Source organism: Lingula anatina, chromosome 3 (assembly GCF_051362555.1).
Source record: "Lingula anatina isolate TDL-2025a chromosome 3, LinAna3.0, whole genome shotgun sequence".
Classification (NCBI taxonomy): Eukaryota; Metazoa; Brachiopoda; class Lingulata; order Lingulida; family Lingulidae; genus Lingula; species Lingula anatina.
This window is the reverse complement of record NC_141769.1, coordinates 19,160,628-19,176,806: the sequence shown is the minus strand read 5'-3', so window position 1 is coordinate 19,176,806 and position 16,179 is coordinate 19,160,628. Positions and strand designations below refer to the sequence as shown.

The window sequence follows — 16,179 nt, the reverse complement described above, 5'->3', positions numbered from 1 at the left end:
AGTGCAAAGAAAGGTACTATCAGCGCACGTCTCAGGGCATAAACGAACGTCTTTGTAAAATCAATACTCAACGAATTACGAGTCCGACCCATCCTTGGTAAAGAAATCACATCTCGCTTAATCATCTTCGAGCAGAATAATTGTTGTCATATTTGCTGTAATCTTACTACATACTCATTACTTTGGATCGTTCCACTCAATGATATCAGAAAATCTCGATCGTATCCGAGTTCACAGAATAAAAACCCTGTGGAGCAAAGAACGAACGAAGGCTTATATGTATTCAAGACCAACCAAGAACGTTCGGAGCGTGTATCGTTGCCCCTAGGGTGAGAACAAAAACAACCTAAATCAAAAGTGAATAACAATCTCCTGTCAAGTTTCGAAACCACTTAAGCCAGTAATTCGTTTTCGATGCATCAAACGTCGATCGCGGTCTCGGACGAGTGGTGTTGATCTTCCGATATAAGTCGACTGCAAGACGTCTACAAGGATTAATCAGTACTTTAATCCTTCTTCAATTTATTTTTTTTTTTTTGAGACATAATCTCACCACTATTTTTTTCTTTTTTTCTTTGCTTTTTGATTTTTGGATTTGTAAAAACACACCTCAATTTTTATGATCAGTCTGTCTCGAGAACTAATAATAATAATTATTATTATTATTATTATTATTATTATTATTATTATTATTATTATTATTATTTGTGAACAAAAAATGGATGTTACGATTATACAGACTAGTTTGATTCTAACATTGCTTAATTCTTATATAGATATTAAAATTAGTAAAATTTATTTTCAGCCACTTACAGGTACGTACATGTGTACGAACCGAGCATCGGTCGAGCGTGGATTCCCATTAACACATATAAACCACTTCTACAGGTCTCTTATACGACTCAAATAAATTCGACATGCGAAGGGATAAACTGAACAGATCACTCGATCAGCCCTTTAGACTGCTCCTTTCTTTAAAAGAGCTTTAGACTGCTTTAGACTGCTCCTTTCTTTAAAATTTTGGTCAGAAATTTAACCCACTTTCGTGACCTACTTTTTTGTCCTATTGACATTAAGCATAGAATGCTAGCAGAAAAATCCGTTCAAACATCATTTTCAGGTAAAATTATACAATGCTTATTGGTGATTCTCTTAGTTATACTACTTGAGACTATATGCTGGCATTTGGTTGGCTTTTGTGGCAAAAAATTGACTTTATGTGCATCTTTAATTATTGTTGAAGTTACTTTTCTATGGATACAGAAGTGATCTTGACATTAACCAAGGATAATATGAACTATTGATAGTCATGTTTGTTATTTCATGCAGATACCTAGAGAGCAAAATGCCCCTTGTCCTAATTATTTAAATGAAGTGAAATAAACCGGAAACGGCTAATGGATATAGGAACCCTCTATCTGTCTGAAAATGCTGTTGCTGTCTCAGATCTTCGAATATTCCGTTTTGCATTATGATTTTTGAAAAAATATGATATTCCAAATTATATATTATGCAACAGTGGCCCCCTTGTGAAAGAGATTCTTTATTCTTCCTCCTCTCCCCAAGAAAAAATCTTTCCCATTTGCCGTTGTTGACAAAAGATCAAAATTGACTTCGTCCTTCCAAAGTGGAAACAAGATCTGCCGACAACCACCACACAAGATCGATGGAGCTAAGCAGGGGTAAAAACAGCGTTCCCTCTCCTATTTAAACGGCGTCAGAGTTACGGGAAGGCACTTCTTCTGTTTTTTGCCTAGGCATTTGATTAACATTTCGGGAAGAGGTGGCAAGAAGTATATGAAGATTTAAGATATTTGGTGCCGTCAACAGTCACTGCGTTAAAGCTCAGCCATAAAGTCATAAAGGTGGGTAACATGATTAAATTTTACATAACCTAGTTTTTGCATTCTTAGCGACATTAAATCATGCAATACAAAAAAACACAAAGTTAGAACATTTTGGAATTGCTGAGTTGTTTCACCAAATTGAATCAAAACCGTGGAAGACATTTCATCCTATTCCTACGCGCACTGTATTTTTACTACAGAAGATAATGGCGTGAAGATAAGACAGAGATAAAGAGTAATTTCTCTTATCATTGCTGCCTAATTTGTTTTCGGATCTCAGTTATCAAAACTAGATAGAACGTATGCGCTTTATTCATTACTGGAATTACGACCAATTGTTAACCGGTGGACGACGATCTTTTGTCCTCCTTTTTTAACCGATCAGCTTAAACGTCAGAGACCAGCGTTAATCCTCTTGATGAGAACGCAGCGTCTTCATCGTCTCTAAAGACGCTAATATTCCAATAACATATTGTTAAATAACTATATACACTTAAACGAATGTTTGATAATTTAAATGTAAACCCAAAGGCGTTGATATCTACTGTTATTAAAGGGCAAGGTATTCTGAATCCCACGAATGTACTGTAAAGCTACTTGAACCTTTGCCGGCTACTTGTAATTGTAAAAATGTCAGTATACAATTACTTGATTTGCAAAACTTTCCACTGGCGCTGAATCGACCGTTGCCTTTTTAGACTGTAGCAAAGCTGAATTGACTAATGAAGCCACTTTCATCTGCGGATTCCGGAGGTTATTACGCTTCATTGAAAGTGGCGTTATCTCTTTGACACGGTTTCACACAGGGCAGAAAGGTGGTATCGAGAAACTAAAATACAGAATTGTTTTTTGTTATCGTGACTAAAAGGGGAATGGTTTTATGGCACTGCAGCGTAATGTACGCTTATCTAAGTTTTCATTTGCATGTATTGTCCGTGCGTTGAATAGATACCGGTCTCCCTGGTTATTTGGTGAGCTTTCCACACAGGAAATTAGTTATACTACCATTTGTTGCCAAAGGTATTAGAACGTAAAGTAAGATTTTTTTTCACACTTTTGAGGACTGTATCTTATGCTTGGCTTTTACGGTTATCACCCTTCTGTTGATTTGAAAAGTAATGCAATCTTTCCTATCTCATCGCACATATAATCCTGTGGCTCAACGTCTTTTTTTATCAAGTTCCCTGAAAACATATATACATCATTTTAACAAATAGCCATAACTTTAAGATTTCAAGTTGGTTATCTATAGATTTCGTTACTGAAACTCCAAATGATCTGTCACTTTGGGTCAAAACTTGTGATCCACAAATTTTGTCCTCAGCATATGAAACCGTGCTTTTTTAGTTTAGACGCCTCGTGCTGAATACAATTTTCCTATTAATTCATTTAAGTAAATTGACTTTGGGGCCACGTCAAACATCCGTCTTTAAATGAGGTAATTTCCTTCATCTCCATTTTTAAAGTAAACCTTACTGCAAACAGTGCACATTTATAACTGTAAGTAGTACTACTAGCGTGTACTGTTGAGATAGCACATTGTGTGATATTCATATCTAAATATCATATTGGTAATCTGACTTTTTCATCACGGCATATAGGAAAATACGCTTGAAAAACCTTTCCTTTCATACTTAGCTGCATCGTGTTTTTAATGAATAAACCCCTATAGACTACTATCATATGATCAGCTAATGTGGCTAATATTTCACTTTTCTGCATACATGCATTGGTTTTACCTCGTGTTTTGGAATGCTAGCACTCTGGTAGCATAAGTGAAAATGTCTGTCACGAAGGACAAAACCACAAGTTACCATATTTGCTTTCAGCAGCGTTAGCTTTTTTTTTCATCTAGAAGCCATCTACCCGCCTGCGGTGGGTATAGCACTGAATAGGGCGTAGTCTAGCTAGCGAGAGGAGAGGTAAGATATCCTTACAAGATCATGCAGATTTACATTTTTGTCCATTTTCACCAAAATACTGTGATCTTTTTGGTGAGATTAACTTTGAGCCAAAAATGGTATATTGCAGAATTTGCGTACAATTGATATACATCCCTTTACGTACTGACACGGCGGTATGGTGATTTTACAAGTCTTTGAAGTTCAGATCATTTGAAGTCCGAGGGCTCTGATCCATTTCTGCCCTCAGATGATTGGTATGCAAGACGAAAACTAATATCGCCGCTCATTTCTTTATTGTTCAGAACATTCAGAAGCAATAAATGTTACTAGAATAGAGATAAGCTGTATAATGGCCACTTTAAATGTTCGCAGCACCAGGCATTATCGGAAGCAGCGAGAGCAATCTGTCCATAAGCGGTTCCATGCAATCTTTTCGATGTATTTGGTTCTGGTTCTAAATGATTGTTTTGCCGTATAAATTGATATTTAACGCGATTCTATTTATGTCAATTATTTAATAGCTGCAATCAGATTTTTTTTTATTTAAAAAACATTGTAACTGAAATATTTAATGTGTTCAATGTTGTGATTTCTTTTTGTTTTTAGCTAATATTTCAATTAGGATACAGATAATAAAAGTGTAATGTTCGTATTCAATGAAACTGACTGACTTTACGTTATGATATCACAGCTAAATATATTCCATCCAGAATTTTCTCACCAAATCGGTATTTCCGAAAAAAAAAATTCCTCGACTCTTAAGTCAATGTTCGCCTGGATCCTGTACGTGGATTTGACATTTTGTACCATTTCTAATCCAATTCGTAAGTTCTAAATGACAGTCCAGTCACTTTGGCCGCAATGTCTTCCTGTCTATTTCTGAAAAAAAAACCCGAAAGTATTGGAACTAGTTTTTCAGGAAATGTAGCACAGAAAATATGACTCTGGGGCGTTTTCAAACATGGATACTTTATTCAGGATAATATATAGAAGTAAAGCGGTATGCAGCACAAGATTAACGTGCTAGGATCAAAGGAAACACAAAGACTGCGGAGAGAGTTGGGTTAGTTAATTGATTTGTTCATTTTCCTTTGCTGTAATTCTTCACGTCAGTTGTTGTTGATAGGGCCCACTACCGCCATGACATATATCAATAACAATTTTGGTCTTCCTCTTGTTACCTGCCCCTTTGATTGATAGCAAACAAAGTTAATGATTTCTTGAGTTGATTAAAATATGGTACCCTTGGGGTCAATAATAGCAGCTGTATCTTGTAATCTGTATTGGCTGACGATGTTGTGCATGGTAAATGGTGTTCATGAGTTGCAGGGAGTAATAGCGGGATTCTAAAAGGATTTCAGTCAAATCTCAGTCAATCTTCAATGGATCATGCCCGTTCACTATCATTGAAAAAATGCTGTCCATCTTAGGTCCTAAGCTTACATTGAATCAATATACTACATTACTCCATCTTTCAACGATGAGCATTAATACAGCATTAGACCTTTATATAACATTTTTCCCCGAAATTTCATAACGTTTCTCTGAATTACATAGGTATACCAAACCAAAACCTGCAGAATCACGATCTATAAGCCCGGTATCGAGTTTTAGTTTTTAGTTGTTGAGTTGTTCTCGTAATGGAGATCATCACCGCATGATTGCACTCCAGACTGTATAAAAAATCGCGCGGTTTGAATTCAAAATACCTTTTTCATAAAGGGAGAACTGCTAAAATTCCTAGGATTTTCCTTGTTTCTTTCACCATCTATATATTTTGGTTGGGTAACAAAGGTTATACGTGCACTGTTTGTCTTTTTTTAAGGACACGACATAATTCTATGCTACTGACCGAGAAAGGGATAAAAATGGACGTCGGCATCAACCTTCCAGTAGACAACGTATAATGGTTCTTGTCCGCCACCTGTCATTCTCAGCTGGTATTAACTGTATTTGTATCTCTTACGTCTAAGTGACCTTAAACCGGTAAAAGCCTACCGCCGACCAGTGAAAATCTATAAAACAGACTGAAATATATTGCTTTAACTGCAAACGCTAATACTAGGTTCTGGTTGGTATGTCAAAGCATAATGGTTCCCAGGGTCTAATTCCTTCCTTTTCATTGGCATTTTCCAGGACAGACGACAAAATCCGATTTCCCCTTTTCTCGGCGATCGTAATTTCCTAATAGTTATCTCCGGTTACATGGAGCCAACTGAGATTAAAGGATGCTAAACGAGTTTGTTGTTAAAATTACGTAAATGACATTTTACAACAGGATTATTCACTTAGAAATTGCCAACCCAATTACAGGCGGCCCTCGCTCCCGGTGGAAAAGTTTAATTAGTTCAGGCTCAGATATCATTTTGCTATCGATCATCTATCAAACTGATTTCCTAAGAATGAACTTTTATTCTATTTACAGAATATTCCACCTGAACCATTTTCATTGATTTGGAGTCCGACTGTTAAAGAATGACCTTTTTAAGCGAACGCCCAATCTTTACCAAACATGTCTTTCAACTTAGAAAAACGAAACTGTGTTATTTTTTGTAAAGTGATCGCATGTCAAAACTGGGGATTTTAGGCACGTGATATATCGCTTACAGCCCAAGTTCAGTTCACCTGACAAATAAGGCTGACACGTAATGACCTCCGTTTCAACATGAGCTCCACTTTGTAACAACTGGATTTAGCAGAACTTTTATTTTGACGACAGATGTGGACTTCATTCATTTGCTTACAATCTGGGACAACAGCATCCCCTGTCCCCCATACCCCCTTTTATGAATTCATTGATAAATAGTTTAATAATGTAAAAAGTAAATCCATTTCGAGTTGGCCACATTCAGGAAAAATCATACTACTGAAGAGACGTAACAAATTGTTCAGGACGTCTTATTTTTTATCCACTTGGTACGTATACCTTGGATCAAACTACATTTATCGTTAAAAAAACATCTGCAATCAACGGATGAAAACAAGCTACGTTTCGGTTGAACGAAATATATATTTAAAAACAATCTCCAAGGCGTTTTGGTAACAGAAGTAATACCATTCTACAAAAAGGAAGTTTTGTATTAATTGCAATCCTCATGGAAGTGGGTATCGATTTAGAATATGATTTAAGCATCATCTTTGACAGATGCTCGTTGGCAATATGAATTTTATCATCAAAAAGAAATTGGATACCATTGTGTTTAAGACATAAAACAATATAATTACTATGAGAACAACAAGAGGTTGTGATTCTACACTGAAACCTGAAAAGTGCCTTCGGGTACAAAATGCTGACGTTTGCGAGTACCTGAATTGCTATATACGTGGCTAAAGTAGTGTGTCTAACAAGCTATAAACTTCTCACGCGTGAAGTGTTCTCTAACCACTAAAAATAATGTCTGAAAATAAAGAACCACATAAAACAAATGTTAGCGGCTCTTTGCTCCGAGTTTGTAAAGATAGAGATTCAGGCTTTATATACTTTAGTTATTACTGCATGAGTTGTGTCGAAACTGGGCCGACTGCTTAAAATCTAAAACTAACCTCTGATGATTTGTATACGGCTACTATAGAGTTTCAAAAATCAACTCTGTAAAGTTCCATCCATGAAATTTGCGTCATTAATGCAGAAGAACGTTAAAATGACGGCTAATTTGGTATCGTTCTAAAAAGTTTGTTATCAATATCGTAAACATTTGGAAACTGGTTAACGAAATCCAAAGATACTTTTTCTAACTATAGACTTCTCTTTTACAACGCATGTTACGCGCCAATTCCAAAATTAAAATTTCAGAAAGCATTTGGCTTTCATACAGTAAAAGGTACAGTTCAAAATGATCAAATAGAAAATTGATAAACATTTACTCCTTTCACAAAGGGCGATGAATCTAATTGAGGAGAAATGAGAATGAAATCTTTCTCAGACTAGAATATATTTAGCATTTGTGTGGCAATAACAGTAAACCTACTGGCATACAATGTCCAGTTTAATCAAGGCTGCTGAGTGGTGTAATTGCACTTGTCAAGGAAACCATTTAACTCCACTTTTTTCATCTCTCTCTCTCGCAAATTTACCAATTAAACCTATTAATCCGCCAATAGTGTCGCTAAGCGGTAGGTAAGTATTGTCTATAGCTGTAATCAGACTGGATGTGTTGATTTCTGTTCGTAAATCGGCAATAAGTTCCAGATTTCGACATGCAATTACAAAGGTGTTTTTTTTACTTGAGACAGAGTGCTTACTAATGAGAATGCAGCATAGGTTTCCCCTCTGAATTCACTTGCATCAGAATCTAAGATTAATACATGTACACGCACTGGATTTGCGCTTTCTCCAATAACAAAGTCTTAGATGAAACCAAATCGAAGGATGCAAAATACAAACGGGAAATTACTTGTTTTCTTGGTAATGCCTGATTAATGCTTAATAATACCAACCTGTCGTGGCGAAAGTAATGCAATTACATAAAAGTAAAAATGTTCACCAAGGCTCTCATTTCACTTCTCACATATACGTAAATTATTATTTGAACAGCATCTGATGCAGAAGCGAAAAAAGGATACGTGAAAAGTAATTTTTTATCTCAGACTCATAATGTAATACCAATGAACATCAGTATCCATTTCCAGACGCCATCAGCTTTAAGAAAGGAAAAGCCAACACGGCTTGTCGATAGCTTTCGTAATACCATGAAATTGACTGGAATCAATATATTGCGTCGAAACACCGTTGAAGATACATTGCTTGTGGGTACTATTGAGATTTTCGTCAGAGGTAAAATAAATCATCAGTCAGAGATTGCTTTCAGGTCCCCAAAAGCGTTCCCATAAATCACCATGCTAAATAGAACGGCTTGGAAACACTACACCACGCTTTACGTATAAATTTCAATCGAGTAATTCGTATGAAACTGCCGTTCTGTTGAATACATGTTCAAAACCAACCTTTTTATTAGAAGATGAATTAGAGGAAGTAGCAAATAGCGCTCTGCATAAGACTTTGCAATCTCTTTGAAAATAACCACCTTACTTCTATACATTACCGTAATATCGGATCAAAGATGCAACAGAAACAGGCCTTATAAACGGATTAGGCGTTTACTAACACTGCCCGCAGATCTCTTAGCACTGCATATTAGCCACCAAAACCAACACACCGTGCTGTTATTTAGCACCAACAAAGCGATACCTAGCGCTAACATTCATCCGTTCTGGTAGTGTTGGTTAATTTGTGGGTTCTGTGGTTAATATGGGTGTTGGTGCTAAAAGATCTGTGAGTAGTGTAAGTAAACGCCTCATCCGTTTATAAGGCCTGAGAAAGGCCAGCTCTCGATTTCCATCAATATCAACAAATATGTATTCGTAATTTGGGAATCGCAGGAAATATACTCGTCCTTTTTCGGTATTTGTTTATTTTTTAAGTACGGCTATCCTTGATGTAATTTTACATTGACTCAGCATGTTGATTTAATTTCAATACATCTTACAGGATGCAGGGAAACGTTTTCTCCGTCTGGTGTGCTCTCCTAATGGCATTGGTGTTGTTCTGCCACAAAGCGGCAAGTCAAGACCCAGTCGAGAAACTAGGCACGTGCGAGGATGACACATCTCCGCGTGCGAGCACGTGCGCCTTGTGTGACACCTTTGGCGTGACGAAGCAGGAGGACTGCTGCACTGACGGTGAAATATTGCAAGAGTGCGCCGACGCTTTGAAGGCCGTTGTATATCATGTTGGTGCACAGAAACCCCAAAATGGAGGCAGCTCCGAGGAAACCATTCAGAAAAATATGGTAACCAAGGCAATATATAAAGCTTTACGAGGCCACGAAGACAATAATGAGGACTCAGAAGAGGGTGTTTGGGGAGACTTTGCCTCCGATGTTCAGAAAAATGATGGCGACGAGGACGACACAGACGAACAAAGCAATGATATGGCTACAGATAAACGTTACGGAAGTGTGTTTCGCTTCCCATACGGAAAACGTTACGGAAGCATCTTCAGGATGCCCTCTGGTAAAAGGTATGGAAGCGTCTTCAGCATGCCTTATGGTAAACGTTATGGGAGTGTGTTCCAACTGCCGGCCGGAAAGCGATACGGAAGCGTGTTCCGACTTCCTGGCGGGAAAAGATACGGCAGCGTGTTTAGGTTACCAAGTGGGAAAAGATACGGAAGCGTATTTCGATTACCTGGTGGGAAAAGATACGGCAGTGTGTTCAACTTACCCGCCGGAAAGAGATATGGAAGCGTATTCCGTTTACCCTACGGAAAGCGGTACGGAAGCGTATTCCGAATGCCTATCGGCAAGCGGTACACTAGTGAGTTACAAGACCCTTACAGTAAACGATACGGGGCAATCCTGAGGTTCCCGTGGGCGAAACGGGATGAAAACTGGGGGCAAGATGAAGAATCGGACCCGGAAAACGATGCTGGTCCGTATTATTACGATTTCGACGAAAGCACAGACGAGGACAATGAGCCTGATACGAACGAACTTGACAAAAGATACGGTGCAATTCTTAGGTATCCATGGGGCGACCACTGGAAGCGGACCGTGTCTATGTCCTCATTTCCATGGCGACCACATGAAAGCGCAGTAAGACGCAATGATGACATAGATGATGTTGAAGCGGATTACCCCCATAATTCACAAAGGCAAAATGGCGAAAGGGAAGAAATCGTTGCAAAGAGATACGGACTGCTTCTTGGATGGCCGTGGGCAAGTACAGGCAAGATAAGAACATCTTACTATGGGAGATACTAAAGTGTGCAAACTATTAGTCTTATGGGAGTGTTTGGCCGGCCTTAAACGCTGAGACCTACATTGTGTATTCCACTGGTCAATCTGGCAATTGGTTTAAGAAATTAAGACTAAATATATTATTACGTATCTTATATTTTACATAAAGAAGTGTTGTTATTGTATAGTGGAAAATACGTCCAAGTAAAAGAGTTTTAGACAGTCAAGTAATCTATTTCTGAAAACATGAAGATCAGTGCTTTAGACTTACTAGTGCGTATCCAGAATTATAGAGGCATTTAAGTTGTAATACATCATATAAATCTATTTAGTTATTATAGTTCGGGCTTTCTCAAGATCGGATTTATGCATTTATCTCATAAACGATATTTGGACGACAGAGAGAAAAGAGCAGAAACTTGAAGAATAAAGATGAGTATACTGCCATGGGATCCATGAATGTGTAAAACATGCTTGCCACAAGTCACCCGTTCCACTACAGGGGCGCCCATTGTGCTGTGAGTACTTAGGGCGTGAAAGGACAGAAATCTGACCTAGATTTTATAATATTTCTTTGAAAATCTTCCGTGTGTGCTTTTTTAATTAAAATTAAAATTTTTGTCTACTTGCGTAAAAGGCCCTTTTTTTTAAATGGTTTCTTACTGTAAATTATTTGCTTGCTTGTTTTTCGGATATAGTTTAGTTAATGACGAAATGCAAAGCAGGAAAACTTGTGTAAATCATCTGTACATGTTTGTCTGCTGTAATGAAAATCAAGTTGTAATCGTTGTAATTATCTGGTAAGAATATAAAGGCCATCAAAGGAAACGTTTTAAGCACCCAAATATCGAGTCTATATTTGGTATGCTCGAAAAACGGTTAATTTTTGAGGCCCAAATGAGGAAACAGACTAGAATATCAGAATTTTATGACAACCGTGTCTGAGTTCATAAGCGACCTGTCTTGTATTTCTCTTTTACACGATGGCTTAATAAAGCATCACCTATAAATACCATGTCTTTATGTATATAAATTGTCAGGAACATGATTGTTCGGACAGTATTCATTCATATAATAGGTACTGGGGCATTATACATCATCAAGAAAGTCGTCTGTCTTATAATGAAAACAAAAGTTAAAGGTTTCTCTGCCTTAGACGGCATTCAGATTCATACATCGTACTAGCTAGGTCGGTCAATCTTTGCGGGTGAATTTCGCTATTTTAAGTGCTAACAGTAGAATCGCCTTAGTCTGACACGCCTCCTCAAGCATGTAGGGGGCTATTAACCAGTGTGCAGATTAAGCCAATTCTACTGACTGTACTTTAGTGAGAATCCCCCATAGAGTTGGACCGACCCAGTAAGTACGATATGCGATGTGTCTGAATGCGCCCTAAGTGGAATTCCTGGAAAGCACCCGGTCTAAGCCTTTGTCTGGAGACATAAGATGCTTTTTGGTATGGATATCACATTTATCTGTCCTGAGGAGATAACGGCCTAGGCGCACGCAAGCTTGGCATATTGATATCGTGTTTCCAGGTTTGCACCTGAGATTTTCTATATTACCCTAAAGAGCATTATAATAAGCACGTTTGTTCCTGTGGGGTTTGGGGCTTAATTGAATTCTCTTACTTTTTAATTTTTTTTTTTTACCAGCTTGATTTTTTTCAAGGAACTGCATGTACTGCTGTACAGAACGAGACAAAGTCATATATCATTACCCACATGCCCTCCGGCAAAAGCCCCCCCCCCCCCCCCCCCCCGCCTAAAAAAATAATAAATAAATAAATAAATAAATAAATAAATAAATAAATAAGTGGTATATTGATTATTGACCTGCATAAATATGTTAAAATTCAGACACGCCCTGCTTCCATTAAACTTTTTTCAAAAATAATAAGTTATTAGAGACAGCGGTTCAGTGAGCATTTAATTAATTTTGGTCTAAAAACTAAAAATGTTTAAATTTTTGCGAAATTGATCTGAAATTATGTATTTGGGCATACATGTATATTACCGTACAAAATAATGCAATGATATTGTATGAAAACATCACAAAAATGAATTCAATAATAATAATAATAATAAAACACTTCTTTAAAACCGCGCTACACATGCGTCTCAGCGCTGTTTACATAAAAAATAAAAACTCCACAGATAGATTAAAGCCAGTATAGACTAAAACAGAAAACTTAAAAATTTTAAAAACTAAAAAGATGCTATAAATTAAAGTATTCTTTAAATAAAAAAGTTTTTAAATTCTTCTTAAAACAGTAATATGAGTCATCCAGAGACACATTAGATCTTGTGATAAAATTAGACCATAAAATCGGTGCACAAATCTCGAAACTTCTGTGTTCATATGTTTTAAGAGTCTTTTTGGTGTCTTTTCGCTTACGTTGAAGTTGTCCACTAGATCGAAGTGATCTGATAGGAGTTAAAAGTTCTATGGTAGAGTTTAAGTAAAATGGACAGTCGTAATATAAATGAAAAGACTTGGATTTCAGTACCCTATATCCAGTAACCTTATAAAATATGTAAAATAAACATCACGTTTTATTGGTTTTGAATTGAGCTGCGCTTTCAAAGTGCTTTGTCCTACTTCTTATAGTTTGCTTTGAATTCACTTCTCTATGCCCTTATATAGTGTTCTAAAAATTCATATTTCTGTGCTTTCAAGTGCCATTTCTACTCAGATTGCAAAAGCTTCTAGAACTAAAGCTTTCTGTTAATACATAGTGCTGTTAAATATTTCCCTCTTAACAGCTTGCGATGAAAGAGCAATCAAGTTTTTTAAAACTATTCACACCAGCAGAAATAAATAAAATTAATTGAAGTATGGATATTTTAAAGCTAAAATGTGAAAAATGAATATTTATATACCAGTAGTCTAGTGAAAAAAATGGTGGTGGTTCAATGGCGGATTTAGACGGGGGTCAGGGGAGTCCTGACCCCCCCCCCCCCCCCTTCGGTTTCTGAAAAATATATCACACCAATATTTCCCTCTTGAAATTAGAATTTTGACTAGCTAAATCATAGTTCTAAACCGTACCAAAGGGCACTGTTTGCTCTTAAGAAAACCAAAAAAATTTCGGGGCCCTTCAGCAGGCCCCAAACCCCAATGCCCCACACCAAGGGGGCGATGGTCGGCTTTGCATCCGAGGTCTGTCGTTCCGGACCCCCCCCCCCCCCCCCCCTTCAAATAATCCCGGATCCGCCCCCGTTAACAGTCTGATTGGTAAATAAGTCAGTCGACAAAATAAATAATGAGACCAAGCGTGTTTTTCGTAGTCATACTAGAACCCACCAAACTGTATTTGGTCCTTGTTACATGTACTCATTCATATGAACCTTGACGCTATATATCAAGGGTCTGACCACATGAAAGACCCGTCGAAAACCTGGTACAAGTTTTATATACTGACAGTCAATGTAAACGCATCAGAAAACTTTCTTGTATTTTTTTTTTTTTTTTTTTTTACCGAGAATCGATTCCAACCATTTAAACGAGTACAAATGCACTTGTTTGGTCATAAGGGAGTGGGCTGACCACTAGGATGTTTAAAATTTTCGCTTCAGCTATTTAAGGTAGTAACCAAATCCACATGTGACACATGACAAGAAAGTTCAGTGATGCCACGTCTGACACTGAAAGAGTGACTGCGGGTCCTGGGGATGCTGGAGGATGGGCGGAACCAAAGAGATTTGATTACGTGACCTTGCATTTTAATGATCATTTCTGACCTTTATTTCACCTTGTGTTCACACGTTATTTTCTTAATGTGCCAAAGGAACAAAAATATGATTTGATAAATAAATGATGCGTTTTCATTGACTCTCAGTATATAGACTATGGGATATTCAAAATGATATGATTCATACATCATTGACGTCTCGCGTCTTTGTTCGCGTTAAAAACCTAGCTAACTTCTGATTCCATGAATGGCGAACGTGGGTCTGATGCTGAAAATTTCATTTTAGTCAGCAGGCCAATTCCCATAACTGAGCAAAATGCATCGTAGCATGGCAGTAGACCTTATCGATTTTTTTTTTTTTTTGGGGGGGGGGGGTGTAAAGAAAGACATTCATTGCTCATTGCTTATTTTTCAGAATAATTTTTACATAGGAAAAACAGGTGTAACAGGAATGGAAGTCCTAGGAATGGAAGTCCGGTCTCCCATATGACTAGTACAGGTTAGGGTTAATTGGAGTATTGGGGTTAGTATATGGACGCACGTCAACTGTACAAAGTAATGATTCCTGGCTGACTCCCATTCCTGTTACACCTAGGCTACACGTGTAGTAGGCCCAGTTAGACACTTTTGGCCTTATAGAGTATCATATTCGACATCGAATATTTGCACGACTTTGAGCATATGAAGGTATCACCACCTGGTTTATTGAACATTCGTGTCACCCCCGTCACACTTAATTGGAATCAGTAGGAATCAAGAAGAATGAGGCTGAACGAAGAATCTGAAAAATTCGCACCACATTCGGGAAAAAAGTTTAAATTGACCTTAATTATTGTAAGAGTACCGTTTGATTACTCAGAATGCGCTCGAATTCGCCTGGAATGATAAGTGCACTTTTTGCTGTTTTATCTCTCAAATGCAGTTCGAATGTAGTTGGAAAACTAGGAATATCTATAATGCTGTCAGAAGGCAGTCAGAATATTTATAGTAAACTTTGAATGGCGTACTAGTGTAGTTCGATTGCTGGAAAAATTAATTTTTCAGCTCATCCGAGGCACATTCGAAACATTCTGGCGGGATTTTATACCCCCGTCACACTAGAGGCGGAATGATTAAGAATGGCGTCGCAAATACAATTCTTAGTGCATACCAGGTTATTCGAAGAGCATTCTAAAAATTCTGAGTGCATTCTAAATATTTTTAGCCATTCTTGTGGCCGGCTCGAATGTTTTTGTCATGTCAAAAACTTTCGAAGTGCATTCCAACATTCGCAATATCCCGACAGTATTCCAACTACATTCGAGCTGCATTTGAGAGGTAATATACCTGGAATGTGCAAGAATAATTCCAGGCGGGTTCGATGTGCATTCTTAGTATTCCAGAGGCATACTTACAAAGCCGTAATATTTTATGACAATTTTAATTAATTTTAATTTCCCTCCCGAATATGGCACGAATTTTTTAATTTAGTAATTCCGGCTGGTTCTGCTTCATTCCTACTGATTTCGAATAAGTGTGACGGGGGCTTTAAGTCACTTGCCATTTCGAATCTTCCTGTAATGTTATCAGAATGTTTATAATGCTGTCGGAATGCCGTGAGAACATTTAAATGCAGTCATAGTGCAGTTAGAATACTGTTCAAATGTCATTCGATAATTTTCCACTTGGAATGCATTTCGAAAGTTTTTAACATGAGAAAAACATTCGGGATGCCACAAGAATGGGTAAAATATTCGGAATTTTAAGAATGCTCTTCGAATATCCAGGAAAGCACAAAGAATTGTATTTCCGACGGCATTCTTGCTCATTCCGCCTCTAGTGTGACGGGGGTATGTACAGTTTCGGTAACAGCCTCTCACATAAAATGAGCTATACCTGTTGTTATTTGCATAACAACAAGTTGGTCATCGCAGTGGGAGCTGTCTTCCCGAATGCTCACTTGGCAGTTAGACAAAGTCGCGTGTAGACGCAACAGTATGTGTGGAGCAGTCAGAAGG

At 37.6% G+C, this 16,179-nt stretch overlaps 1 protein-coding gene across 1 annotated transcript; it reads left to right on the top strand.

Moving 5' to 3' along the window:
• Nucleotides 1-1,615: 1,615 nt before the first annotated feature.
• On the top strand, nt 1,616-11,093 carry LOC106180616 (uncharacterized). The gene is made up of 2 exons (XM_024076277.2): nt 1,616-1,865; nt 9,240-11,093. The coding sequence occupies exon 2, from the start codon at nt 9,241-9,243 to the stop codon at nt 10,510-10,512; it is 1,272 nt and encodes a 423-aa protein (XP_023932045.2). The 5' UTR covers nt 1,616-1,865; nt 9,240; the 3' UTR covers nt 10,513-11,093.
• Nucleotides 11,094-16,179: the final 5,086 nt, after the last annotated feature.